The 14871-nt window shown below is 44.0% G+C and overlaps 1 protein-coding gene across 1 annotated transcript in view; it reads right to left on the bottom strand.

The window, feature by feature from the left end:
• Positions 1 to 14871, bottom strand: part of LOC124615513 (cytochrome P450 6k1-like) — a 90147-nt gene that overhangs the window by 20211 nt on the left and 55065 nt on the right. The window contains exon 4 of the mRNA XM_047143472.1: positions 9024 to 9214. Coding sequence (XP_046999428.1) covers positions 9024 to 9214 — 191 coding nt within the window. The remainder of the gene's footprint in view (positions 1 to 9023; positions 9215 to 14871) is intronic.

The following is a 14871-nucleotide window of genomic DNA, read 5'->3' on the forward strand; positions in this document are numbered from 1 at the left end:
ATGCTGTGGCGTGACTGGAATACGGACAAGAGGTGTGTGTGTCAGTAGTCCCACTAGTAGTAATCGGTTAGCGATAGTTCGTAGATACGTCTGGAATCACTAGCCCTCTTATCTGTGCTGTGGTAGCTGTACGATCGGCACTCCTGGAAGAAAGGAGAGCTTTTGTGAAGTTTGGAAGGCAGGAGATGAGGTGCTGCCGGAAGTAAAGGAAGAGCAGGGTTCTGAGTCATGCTGGGGTAGCTCAGATGGTACAGCAGTTGCTTGCGAAAGGCAAAGGTCCCGAGTTCGAGTCTCGGTCCAGCAAACAGTTTTAATCTTCCAGGAAGTTTCACGTCATACACAATAGCTGGGCTGTGATTCGCTAGCTAATTTTTTGATGGGGTTTGGACCATGAAGCTATACTTTGGCATTTGGACTTTATCCCCTGGTGACGTGACGTATTGTATTTGAGTGTGGGTGATTAACTTTGGTCGCAAGCGGCGTTTGTTTTGCACACACTGTGTCACGCTGGACATGCACGTTTCCAGCCAGGGTTGGCGGGTGGGTGTGTCACCGGCACTCAAAATCGGTATGGGTGACGGGCGGAGCGGCTGGTCTAGCCATGTGCTACAGTGAAGTTCGAACAAAATGGACGTGACGTCAATTCTACCATCCACGCGCAAACTATGGTACTTACAGAGGAGTACACTGCATCAGATTAAAGAGCTAGGATGGTTGTGATCGAAGCAGACAAAATGAATTAAAATTTGTGCTGCAGCGGGGACTCGAACCCAGGTCTTCTTGCTTGCTAGGCAGAAATGCTAAGCATTACACTGCCACAGCACGGTGGTCAACATTCCTCACGAACTACATAAGCTGAGTGCCCCCCGCAACACAAACTTCAATTCACTATTGCAGGGCTCTCCGATATTGGCAAGCACCCCAGCACTGGACGACATGGGTCGTCCTTGTACCATGGGTGAGCTTATAGATCTTATAATTAAATGTTTCCCCGAGACATTTAAGTCTCTTTTTTACTATCTACGATTGGGGAGGGCACTTGGCTTAGGTAGTTTATGCAGCGAAGTAGACAGTTGTGCTGTGGTAGTGTAATGGTTAGCATTTCTACCTAGCAACAAATCCGACGCGGGTTCGAGTCCCGGCTGCTGCACAAATTTTAATTCATTTCGTCTGCTTCGATCATTATCATAGATAATAAAAAGAAACTTAAATGCCTCAGGCAAACATTTAATTATAGGGTGGTTGTGGTTGTAGTGTATTACATACCCCTGATATGCAAGATTGTAGTCCCCATGATCGGAAAACGGAGTAAAGCTTCCTATGCAATCATACGAATTTACTTTTAAAAGGTAATGAAACAAGTTGCTCAATGTCTTATTAGATCTAAATTTATCAGAGATAGGCTCACCTTTAAAAGTTAAATAACGCAGGAAAACACCACCTTACGACAGCACATTTTAGATAAGGGACACATCTAACTATTAAATTAGAATGCACGCTTATAAAAGATACTATTTATTTCCCTTAGTGGGCATTCGAGTGGGGAAACCTCTCAAAAGATAGTGATGGACCCAAAGGTAGAGAACAATTATATTTAATTCCTATCTCAGTACCAATTTTACGATCGCGTCATAAATATTGCTAGTGGTCAAGCGAAGATCATCAAAAAGCGCTAATGAAAACTTGCGAAGTTCATTCTGCAAATCAAACAACTAAGTGTGGTCATCATTTACCAAAACGACTAATTCCACAAAGTTAAAAAATACTGCGCTCCCTGAACTATTCCACGGAACAGTATTGTTGGTCGAATCACGCGAAATAAACTTCCCAGCATTCGGCTGCGTGCGCGCTGACCGTGAACGGCGATCGACAGCATACTGGCCCCATCTTTGCGTGTGCAGCCTGCGAAGATGTCAGCAAGGCCATCGTTCGTGGATGCAGGAAGCAGTGTGTGTCTCTCTCAAAGTTTGGAAAAAAAGCTCCAAGTCATCTACCAACGACAGTAAAGATTCCGAGATAGGTCGAATTTCTAGCCAAATTTTGCTGAGATTGCGACCAACATCGCAATGAAATTTCAAGATTTCGAAGAGCGCCAGAGCAGAGAGACGGGGACAAGAGCAGAAGTTAATCATCTTTCTAGCACATTTCAGAGCAGCCGCTGAGACTCTGTGTCTTGCGGTTCCTGTGGGAAACTTCCAACCACCACTTTCATTGAGTAAAGGAAACAATTTTCCACATACGCTTAGCGTCTCTGCACGAACACTTTCAAGCCGCCCAGCGCGTTACCTCTCATCACGTCAACATGGCAAGCCCCAAGTCGCGGGCAGCGCGGGGATGGAGGCTGCGTCACCCCGGAAGACCACTTAAAGCTACACGTTTATCGCTATGGAAAAGGCCGAATGTTTGCGTCCCTCAACCGTCTCTCTCTGCTAGGCTGCTGTGCCGAACAAACGGAAAAATGCGGCTTCTAACTGACGAAGTGAACAGCTAATTCAGTTCCAGGCCTGATATACGGAATATGCGAAATTACATACATATTTAGCAAACAGTAATATGAATTACAAAAAGAACATGTCAGTTGCCCATTCAACATGTTAGTTGACCAGGGGAGTACTATTAGAGCATAAAAATATGAGTAAAATATGTAGAGTGTCACCTTACACTCAGTGCACTAGATACATCATCATGATTTATCCAACTAAATCTCAAAACTTTTATAACATTTATCAAACAAAAGAAATCAAAGTGTAGTGCTCATTAATACACATCGACTGAACTACTCATACGCAATGTAACATAAATAATTAACCTGTGAGTTACTTTTTTATTTAAAAAACAGCATATAATTTAGTACAAGACACATACACAATTAGCAAGGCAATATGCATTGCAAAGTTGGCACGTAATGGATGGTCTGCGGCTTTAGAGCCCGTAATAGCCGTAAACGTTAAGGACTTAGTTGAGCGCGTTTTCTTAAAACTTTCCAAACAGTCGACACGGGAACTTATAGTTCACCACTAGCTTTCCGGACTGATTTCATTGGGCTACGAGTGAATGGCTCTCTCACTCCCTCAACAGTCTCTCTTGGTCGTCCTTTGCTCTTCCCTTTACAAAGGTAGCCGGTATCTTCAAATTGTTGATACCAACTACGAATGCTATCACTTGGACGATCACAACCGAACTTCAGCCGGAACGCACGTTGCGCAGTAACTGCAGATTCGGCATTTGCAAACTACAAACTAGTCGCCATCTTCGCTACTACCGCTGTCTAGCGGATTGCGGCGGAAACATTCCGCGCTGCACGTGCACACTGGTGCCAAACAAAACTGTTTGAGTTGCTCTTTCATTTGACATACACTGTGTTTAGTTTGCAATATTCATAAATTTCGTTATGGTTCTTAGTTGTTTATTAATTTGCGTAGTTTCGCCAATAACTTAAAAAGTATTACAGTGACAGAAATTCTAACTTTGGAAATAGGAAGAGCAGGGGATTCTTGTAAGAAAGTTATGTCGTATTCGTGTTTGTTCTAATAACTGGCTGCACAGAAATCATGAATTGATTTGTAGTCCAGTAACAAAACTTTGCATTTGTTTAACATCAAATACTGGATGGACTACTGCATGTAACATTAAATGTGACGCATCATTCCCGTTTATTTTAGCCCTCAGCTACTGACAGATTCAGATATTTTAATGTCATTTATGTACAAAAAGTTATAAATCAGGCTGGTGATCAGAAGATCTCGTTAAGTGACGTTAACGCAGTGTGTTTCTGTGGAAGAGAGGGCAGAAGCCTTAAAATAGAAGCGACTATCCTCCCCTTTCACGCTGTTTGGGTCGAATTTGAAGAGGCAATATCTACCATAGTCTGAGCAATGGTTCAGCTACACGTTTCCAGTCATGGAAATTTTTTGCGTAGCTGCATGAGTTTATTGGCTCTGAGCACTATGGGACTGAACTTGAATGAGTTTATTGAAAGTTACAATGCGAATATCAAAACGCTGATTTATTTTCGATAGCTGTTCGGTAGAACTTGTAATTTTTCCTGTGAAGTTAATCTAGACCCTGAATTATTTGCACTGAGTCTGATTTTAATCCATTTCGCCAGTAAGGACTTAGTGTGTAGTTTAGCTTTTGTTCGCTGACCACTATACTGGGGGCTGGAATTAATTACAGTTCACTTAATCATGGAATAGCTGATCACCAGCCTTCGAATTACTGTGTGAATTTGCAGACAATAAATTTTATTAATTAAGCATAAGCAATTATAATTGGGGTACGTTATTTAAGACTGAATGCACCTAGGTTCAACCTAGAAATTATTGGTTTACCTGATTAATACACAAGAAGCAAGTTTGTTATTTTACTTTATTGAAAAAGTTTGCTAAGTTCGAGTAAGACTCGCGCAGTGAGGGCTCCGAGCAGCTGAATTCAACCAATTTGATAATACCCTCCTCATAAAAACTTGCAGCCTGCTCCGAGAACCAAGAATTCACTGCCGTTTTCACGTCGTCGTCATCATTGTAATGGTTGCCACTGCTGTGTCGTTTGAGGTGGAGGAACAGGTGGTAATCGCTCGGCGCAAGATCAGGACTGTAGGGTGGATGGTCTAAAACTTCCCACCCAAAACTGTCCAGTAAATCGCAGGTCTCACCTCCAGTGTGAGGCCTTGCATTGTCATGGAGAAGGACAATTCTCTTTGTCAGCATGCCACGTCTTTTGTTTTGAATCGCTCAGCATAGCTTTCTGAGGGTTTGGCAGTATGCAGTGCATTGATAGTGGTTCCTCGTTGCATGAAGTTGACCAACAAAACCATGCCTATCCCAAAACACTGATGCCATGATTTTGCGCTGGGACAGAGTCTGTTTGGCCTTCACTTTTACAGGCGTGCGTGTGTCTCCATTCCATGCTCTGTTGCTTTGATTCGCGCGTGATATGCGAAACCCATGTTTCGTCCCCAGTTACAATCTGACTCAAAAAGCCATCACCTTCTTCGTGATAACGTGTCAAGAAATTCATCGCAAACTCAAATCTTTGGTTTCTGTGGCCCTCTGTTTGGAGTTTTGGGACCCAATGGGAGCACACTTTCCTAAACTTACGTTGTTCAGAAACAGTGTTGTGCCGGCCGGAGTGGCCGAGCGGTTCTAGGCGCTACAGTCTGGAACCGCGCGACCGCTACGGTCGCAGGTTCGAATCCTGCCTCGGGCATGGATGTGTGTGGTGTCCCGAGGTTAGTTAGGTTTAAGTAGTTCTAAGTTCTAGGGGACTGATTACCTCAGTAAGTTAAGTCCCATAGTGCTCAGAGCCATTTGAACCAGCCATGCCGGTACATGCCGCACGCACTCATTGCGCTATGAGCACGAACAACAAAAAAACGGGCCTTACTTAAAAAAACGCCTCGTACTTACTAAAACATGACTATAACTTACACTTTATATTTGCGTGCAGTAATGTTCGCCTATTGCGCATTTGACGGATGATGAGTGCAATGTATACTCTGGTGGCAAATATATTTTTGATCTGATGTAATTGCAAATTAACAGTTTTCAGATTATTCCCTTTACATGTTCTGTGAAACCTCGGTTTTCGCCAAATTTCATGATACTACGTCAACGGCAATTACTCTACAGGAATCCATGAGAGAGTTTGCAGGTATCAGAATATGTGTCATAAATGGCCGTAACTTTTGTTTGCGTTGACTTAGAAGTTCAACTTGTACTTCCAAGCGACCATAGACCATAGACAGACAGACGAACAGACAGAGAGTAGAATAAGATTTTCACTCTGCAGCGGAGTGTGCACTGATATGAAACTTCCTGGCAGATTAAAACCGTGTGCCGTACGGAGACCCGAACTCGGGGCCTTTGCCTTTCGCGGGCAAGTGCTCTGATAATCTGAGCTACGCAAGCACCTCACAGCTTCACTTCTACCGGTACCTCGTCCCCTACCTTCCAAACTTTACAGAAGCTCTCAGGGCTTGAGTCGTGCTTGAGTAGCTTAGATGGTAGAGCACTTGAACGCAAAAGGCAAAGGTCCCGATTTCGAGTCTCGGTCCGGCACACAGTCTTAATCTGCCAGGAAGTTTCAGATGGAGAGCAAGTTGAGAAATGACATACATAATTACAAATTTACAGTTTTCGTGTTTTTCCCATGGTTGTAAAGTGAAACTTTGTTTTTTTTTTTTGCCATATTTTATGATTCTAGGCCAATGGGAAGTACAGGTTTTGATGGGTGAGTTAGCGTGTATTAAAATCTGTGACATGAATGGCCGCTTCTTTTGACTGCATTGACTTAGAAGCTTGAACTTTTTGCTCTGGCAAGAGACCATAGACTCCAGTTTGTGACATAAATTTCATCTTCAAACGTCTATACGCTCCTGAGAACGGACAGACAAATGGACAGATGGACAACAAAGCGATCCTATAATGGTTCCGTTTTTACAGATTGAGGCATGGGATCCTAAAAAGCGGTCAATATCAGGTGAAGATTATCATCCCCATAATAGGCAATGAGGAGGAACTTGACGAACTTCTGTCACAGGCCTTGCCTTCCTTTCTCCACTTCTCCCCCTCCCCCCCCCTCCCCCCACCCTCCACCCTCCTCCCGACCCACCCTTCTGCAGCAGGTGTTAAGGATTCTTGTCGACCCAGCCCTTCAGAAGACACTCTTCTTTGCTGTTTCCAGTGGTCTTTGAGAACCCAGTTATCGGCTCTCACTAAAACACACACATCAAAAAAGTTTTGCGTCACCCCGGTTTCCACAACTCCTGACGATAGACGTTGACTGTGGATATTGTACGACATAGTCCCTTTGCCTGTTCAGAGATGTCACTAAACCTGCCAAAGATGTAAACAACCCTGTAGGAGCAGCGACTTTTAGACGGAGCGGGTCCGACAGCCGATCTGTTCCAGTCATTCCACCAGGGGGAAGGTACACGGATCGTGTTGTCTGAAGTTCAAACATGCCTAGACGGCCAATGCCGCGGTTCGATCGCATCCGCGTCGTTACTTTGTGCCAGGAAGAGCTCTCAACAAGGGAAGTGTCCAGGTGTCTCGGAGTGAACCAAAGCGGGCATGGAGGAGATACAGAGAGACAGGAACTGTCGCTGACATGCCTCGCTCACGCCGCCCAAGGGCTACTACTGCAGTGGATGACCGCTACCTACGGATTATGGCTCGGAGGAACCCTGACAGCAACGCCACCATGATGAATAATGTTTTCATGCAGCAACAGGACGTCGTGTTACTCCAAAGGCTGCATGACGAGCAACTTCACTCCCGAAGTCCATGGCGGAGTCCATCTTTGCAACTACGACACCATGCAGCGTGGTACAGATGGGTCCAACAACATGCCGAATGGCCTGCTCAGGATTGGCATCACGTTCTCTTCACCGATGAGTGTCGCATATTCCTTCAACCAGACAATCGTCGGAGACATGTCTGGAGGCAACCTGGCCATGCTGAACGCCTTAGACACACTGTCCAGCGAGTGCAGCAAGGTGGAGACTTCCTGCTGTTTTGGGGTGGCATTATGTAGGGCCAACGTACGCCGCTGGTGATCATGGAAGGCGCCGTAATGGCTGTACCATACGTGTATGCCGTCCTTCCACCGATAGTGCAACCGTATCGGCAGTATATTGGCGGGGCATTCGTCTTCATGGACTACAATTCGCGACCCCAACGTGCACATCTTGTGAACGACTTCCTTCAGGATAAACACATCGCTCGACTAGAGTGGCCAGAATGTTCTCCAGACGTGAACCCTATCGAACATGCCTAGGATAGACTGAAAGGGGCTGTTTTTGGACGATGTGACTCACCAACCACTCTGAAGGATCTACGCCGAATCGCCGTTGAGGAGCGTGACAATCTGGACCAACAGTGCCTTGATGAACTTGTGGATAGTGTGCCACGAGGAATACAGGCATGCATCAGTGCAAGAGGACGTGCTACTGGGTATTAGAGGTACCGTTGTGTACAGCAATCTGGACCACCATTTCTGAAGGTCTGACTGTATGATGGTACTACATGCAATGTGTTGCTATCATGAGCAATAAAAAATGGCGGAAATGATGTTTATGTTGATATCTATTCCAATTTTCTGTACAGGTTTCGGAACCGAGGTGTCGCAAAACTTCTTTTGATGTGTGTATATCCTTGGCTCACCAGTTCTTCAACGCTACAGCCGGTTAATAAACCATTGACATTCTCACTATTATGATAGCAGCCAAAGCACTCCTTATTAACACTCGGTATATTCTTTGCATATTTCCCGTTTTTTTACATTGAATAGGTAGCAATCTCCATCAATATATTCTTACGATGGTGGTTGAACGTCAATGAAAATTATTTCAGTGTTATAGAAAACTTTCCGATTGTCCTTAGGGTTGATTCCTCAGCACATGACATTTATCAAGAGTGCAAAAGTTGGCTACGTTATTATACCAATTCACTGGAGAAAGCTGTATTACCGACAGGAAATTACAGTTACCAATAGATAATGCCCCCATTCACATCTCTGACGTTCTAGGTTAATTTAAGGAGGACAAGGATGAGCTAACAAGCCTTCCTGTTCACCTGAACTGGATGTTATTTAACCACCAGTGTCTGTATTCGAAAAAAAAAAAGTTGGGGCCTCTTACCATTCTCCAGTATCAAACGAGGAGTTCTTTCTTCACAAGGAATACAATAAAACTACATGGACCAACATTAAGGATTTATGCACGTCAACCCTCATCAGAATTCAGCCTGTTTTCGGTAGCTCAGATACTCTTAAACGTGTTAGGTGTGCGTTCACGATATTGAACGTGACTACTCCAGACGTGAAGTATTTGAGTTGAAAATTGTTGTGTTGAACAGATTATCTATGTTATTTCCGTGCTCATTTTACCTTACATCCACCGTCTCCAGTCACCACATCGTCGTCTAGACGTTAAACGGTGATTTTTATTTTTTTCTTATATTACACCCGTACAGAGTAACGGTTCAGTATTGACATTAAAGAGAGCAGCCTGGAAAACTCACTCCACGTGTCGTCCTCGTCCCCCTCCCTGCGCTCCCTCTGCTTGTCACTGTCTACACACCCCTTGTTCTTCAGCTGGATCAGCAGGTGCATGAAGTCGTTCCTCGCCACGTTGTTCTCCTCCCTGTACGCAACTGTGTCGCTCACCATCTTGCGGAAGTACTTCGAGACTTCACTTTCGCCCATGAATACCCTGTACGAAAAATAAACAAATAATTGTTACATCTTACCATTTACCTCAGTACGTAGTAGAAAGGTAAGCAAAAAAAAGTAAACAGGAAACGACGAATAAGCAATGCTTTGATTTTCTTTTTGTCAAGAAGTCTCTTTTTCACCGTAAATTGTATAAGTCATATTGAAACATAAACAACAAGAGGTCTATGAAGCTGAAATTTTTCATTTGCTTTTCTGCCACTACGCTGTTATTTCCAATGTTAGCAAGTTGCACATGATTTTCTGTAACCCTTTATTTGAGGAATCTTGGAAGGTCCCTTCCATTCGTTGAAGCGACTAGTTATAATAAATGAAAAAATAAAAAAGCTTTTTACTTATACAAGTGCTTAGTACTAACTTTTCCTCAAGACATTTAAGCCTCATCTTTATCTACGATAATGCTGGAAACTGAAGAAATGAATTAAAATCTGTGCCACAGCCGGGACTGGAACGTGTGCCTCCACGCTTATTAGGCAGAAAAGCTGACAATTACACCATGCAGCTTCCAGCATTAGCGTACAGAAAGATGAGACTTAAATGCCTCGGGGAAAATTTAATTATAAGATCTAGTCGATCATCTGTGGTACAGCACTTCGCCATTACGTCAAACGCTGGGGTACTATTTCAGTGCCGGAGAGATTTGGCAATAGTGACAATTTAGGGGGAAAATAAGCCGAAGATATGAATTGAGGTTTGTGTTGGGGAGGACATTTGACTTCGGTACCTAACGTGATATCATGATTTTAGTAACTGTAGTCGTCATAGACAGTGTTCCTCTAGCTAATACACTAGCAAAATACACTAGCAATGGTGTAGCGATAGCGTTACAGTTTGTGATAATGTGCATCAGAAAGGTCCTGGGTTCGATTCCATGTTCTCCTTATTCCAACGTTCCACATAACACCGTCACACTATGGTTTTTTTTTCCTTTTTTCCTTCCCTCGAAAAACTTACCCCCAAGCTATGCATTGCACAATACTAATACCTGTTCCTCTTTCTGAGCTCATTATCGCACTCTTTATAGAGGGATGCTGATTCAGTTTTTCAGGATAGCAAATTGGAAGTTGCGGTACAGAAAATGGCCTAGAGATCACCAGTGTATGAGTGTTTGTGTGTGTAGTGAGTGAAGTGTTATGAAACAATGTGAGTGCAGCGTGTGCAGTGACTGATAGTGAGATATGAGTGGACAGTGTGGCATTACATTATTTAATAAGTTATTTGTAAAAAAAGTATTGTATACTAGGAGTAAATCTAATGATTGTCTCTAACTAGAAGTCTGTAAATGGATGTGAATACGAATTAGCTTATTTTAAATTGGCCGCGCGGGATTAGCCGAGCGGTCTCAGTCGCTGCAGTCATGGGCTGTGCAACTGGTCCCGGCGGAGGTTCGAGTCCTCCCTCGGGCATGTGTGTGTGTGTGTGTGTGTGTGTGTGTGTGTGTGTGTGTGTGTGTGTTTGTGTTTGTCCTTAAGATAATTTAGGTTAAGTAGTGTGTAGGCTAAGGGGCTGATGACCTTAGCAGTTAACACTGGACTCGCATTCGGGAGGACGACGGTTCAATCCCGTCTCCGGCCATCCTGATTTAGGATTTCCGTGATTTCCCTAAATCGTTTCAGACAAATGCCTGGATGGTTCCTTTGAAAGGGCACGGCCGATTTCCTTCCCCATCCTTCCCTAACCCGAGCTTGCGCTCCGTCTCTAATGACCTCGTTGTCGACGGGACGTTAAACACTAATTACCACCACCACCTTAGCAGTTAAGTCCCATACGATTTCATACACATTTGAACATTTTTGAAATTGATCTAAACTTGTAAATATTTTGGCATGTCCTATATACTTGTAAAAATAGATCTACGGATGAATAAAGCTACTACTACTAATGTACTTACTTGCAGCGTTTGCTATAGTCGACACACGCCACACCATACAGAAGGTCACCTGACTAAGTGTCCGATACCACATGTCAGGGAACCAGAGAGACATTACGCTTAAGAGCAAGGAAACCAGTATAATAGTGACCCTCGTCTGTGTCGCATCATCTTCGTCAGTTACTCAGTCCGTCTGTGATTTTACCGATTTTGTAGCGTGTCACGTTACTCTCACCGTCAAAGTAATCGTGTCATTTACAAACACAAAAGAAAGTCCAGATAAATTACAGTCAAGGAGAGGAATATAATATTTGAAACAGTGGCAGCCAATGGTAATAATATACACCATGAAAATACAATAGACTATACTGAAGAGCCGGCCGCGGTGGTCTGGCAGTTCTAGGCGCGCAGTCCGGAACCGCGCGACTGCTACGGTCGCAGGTTCGAATCCTGCCTCGGGCATGGATGTGTGTGATGTCCTTAGGTTTGTTAGGTTTAAGTAGTTCTAAGTTCTAGGGGACTGATGACCACAGATGTTAGGTCCCATAGTGCTCAGAACCATTTGAACCATTTATATTGAAGAATACGAATACGCTGAAGAAGACTTGTCTCATTGTGAAAAACTTATGGATGACCAAGAATCTGATAGTGACGAAGAGTTGTTACGAAGAGCGGAAGTCAGTCATCTGCTTATCTGCGAAGCCCGTCGAAGAGGAATGAGTGAGGTGATATACGAAGGATTCTCTTCTTCTGATTGGTTCGCTAGAGACATATCGTGACAGGATTCATATCGATTATATCCGACCGCAAATCGTGGTGTATACAGTCAAGACCTTACCTCCTGTGTACACATTTTACATTCAATCGACTTGATGTGCTATTCTTCCGACAGTTCATGGCGGTGCTGAAGATCACAGTGCTCTTAACGACTATCAGTTCACACCATCGTCGATTGATTGAATTTCGTTGCTGATGTGCATCCGAAACAATCAGCTCTGTTCTCCAGTCTTCGCAGGTTTTGCTCGGTACTGCAGGACTGTACCTGGATATGATGACTTCATGCCAGAGAGCTTTCAAACACCGCCCGCACGCAGTGTGACTCGGAAACCTGGTTCATGCAGGCATTCATGGAGGGCTCCTACTGTGATGGGCAACTTTATGGTCACGTTCATCCTGGTAATCTTTTGTTAAGAGCTACCAACAACCCATTTTTGAACTCGCTGACTGAACATGCTCATGACTGTCAAGTGCAGCGTAAATGTCGATGGCAAATATTGTACGCATATTTTTAATGTACAAGTAAAATTCTTACATGCAGAGCAAAACTTTGCTGCAACTGCGATCGAAATCTGCGCTAGTTCCATTTTGACCACAGCCTGCCAGCCACATTGCAACTTAGAAGCTGTAAGGTGCCACTGGTACCTAGCAGCCGCATTGACTGAAGAAGATGTGTAGAGGCGTGGTTGACGACATACAGAAGTTTGGATCTGGCTGTGAGTCGTCCATGGATAGCCAGATCAGTTCTGCAGCTGATGGTTGTCCTTATTCGCAATTGCTAATTCATTCCGTGTATGAAGAAGATGTGGGTTAGCTTGGGTCTTCCCTTGATGAGGGACCATGCCGAGTGAATGCAGACTTCCGCTTACAATCTGTCGGGAGAGACACCGGACTACCGCTTCCACGGTTGTACACAGTACCGCCTTCCTGACTGCACCCTCTGTTGCCGATCTAGGCCCTTTGGTTTCGCCTTTACAACACCCACCGCCATGATTTTTTTGTTGAGTCATCAGTCTTCTGACTGGTTTGATACGGCCCTCCACGAGCTGCTCTCCTGTGCCAACCTCTCCATTTCAGAGTAGTACTTGCAACCCGCATCCTCAATTATTTTATGTATGTATTCCAATCTCTGTCTTCCTCTACAGCTCCTTCTAGTACCATTGGAAGTTATTCGGCGAAGTCTTAACAGACGTCCTACCCATCTTTTTGCAAGTGTTTCGCATATATTCCTTTCCTCGCCGATTTTCCGGAGAACTTCCTCATTCCTTAGCTTATCAGTCCAACTATATATCAATATTCTTCTATAGCATCACATCTTAAATGCCCCGACTCCCTTCTTTTCCGGTTTTACCACAGTCCATGTTTCACTACCACACAGTGCTGTGCACCAGAAAACATACTCAAAAACTTCTTTCTTAAATTAACGCGAATGCTTGGTTCAACTGGCTCTAAGCACTATGGGACTTAACATCTGAGGTCATCAGTCGCCTAGACTTGGAACTAGTTAAACCTAACTAACCTAAGGACATCACACGCATCCATACCCGAGGCAGAATTCGAACCTGCGACCGTAGCAGCAGAGCTATTCCGGACTCAAGCACCTAGAACCGCTCGGCCACAGCGGCCGGCCGAATATGCTTGATACTAGCAGAATTCTCTTGGCCAGGAATCCCCTGTTTGCCAGTGCTAGTCTGGTTTTTATGTCCTCCTTGCTCTGCCTGTCATGGGTTATTTTGCTATCTAGGTAGCAAAATGCCGTAAATTCGTCTACTTCGCCATCACCAATCTTGACGTTGAGTTCCTCGCTGTTATCATTTCTGCTACTTCTCATTACTTTCAGATTTCTTCGACTTACTCTCAATTCATATCCTGTACCCATTACACTCTTCATTCCATTCGACAGATCCTGTAATACTTCATTACTTTCACTGAGGATATCAATATAACCAGCGAAGATTATCATTGATATCCTTTCACCTTGAATTTTAGTTCTACTCTTGAATCTTTCTTGTATTTCCGCCATTGCTTCTTCGATGTACAGATTGAACAGCAGGGGCAAATGACTACATTCCTGGTTTACAGCCTTTTTAGTTGGATATTACCCGTCTTTTCCCATAGATTACCTCTGTCTTTCTCAGAATTTCGAACGTCTTACACTATTTGATACTGGCGAACTTTTTCCCCAAGTCGACAGATCCTGTGAACGTCGCTACATTTTTGTTTAGTCTTGCTTCCATTATTAACTGCAACATTAGAACTGCCTCTCTAGTGCCTTTACCTTTCCTACAGCTAAACTAATAGTCATCTATGACGCGCTGTCGACACTCGCCTAAGGGTACGTCCCTCTTCGAGAATGCTCAGGTGGATACTAGACTAGGCGATCAAGGAACATCTGGAGAGGCACCCCCTTCCTCTCAAGCTCAGCTCGAGCAGTGACAGACACAGGGCAGTGCCCGGCTGTCGACTGCAGTTCTGAAGACACTCGTAATTTTCAACACTTTACGTAGTAAACAAATGTTATTCCAGATACTGCCGTTTCACTGACACTGTGAGTCGTAAGACAGTCAATGTTCCCCTGCTCCTGATCTCGGACTCTTACACCAGTAGCGTCAGCACCTCACCTGCTCAACTTCCACACCCACCAAAGGCCTAACCCGACCGGTGAACTCTACAGTTCTATTCGATCAAGTTCCATATATGTTGTGTCGTTCAGGTACGCTTGGGAGGCACTTTCCAGTGCCACATAAAAGACATAGGATCTCATTTTTTTTAAGAACGTCAGTGTCGTAATTCGACACTTGTAGAAGTTAAAAAGTATATGCCTGTTTCAGAAAATTCAAAACATAATGTAGCTAAAACTACTCCACCATATACATTGATGGCAAAAAATCGCAGCACCAAAAAATAATTAATGCAGAGTAATGAAATTTCGGGAATACCTTTGTCTAGATAAAATGTTTAAGTGATTAACATCGCTAGATAAAAGGTCA

Source organism: Schistocerca americana, chromosome 5 (genome assembly GCF_021461395.2).
Source record: "Schistocerca americana isolate TAMUIC-IGC-003095 chromosome 5, iqSchAmer2.1, whole genome shotgun sequence".
In the NCBI taxonomy this organism is placed as follows: Eukaryota; Metazoa; Arthropoda; class Insecta; order Orthoptera; family Acrididae; genus Schistocerca; species Schistocerca americana.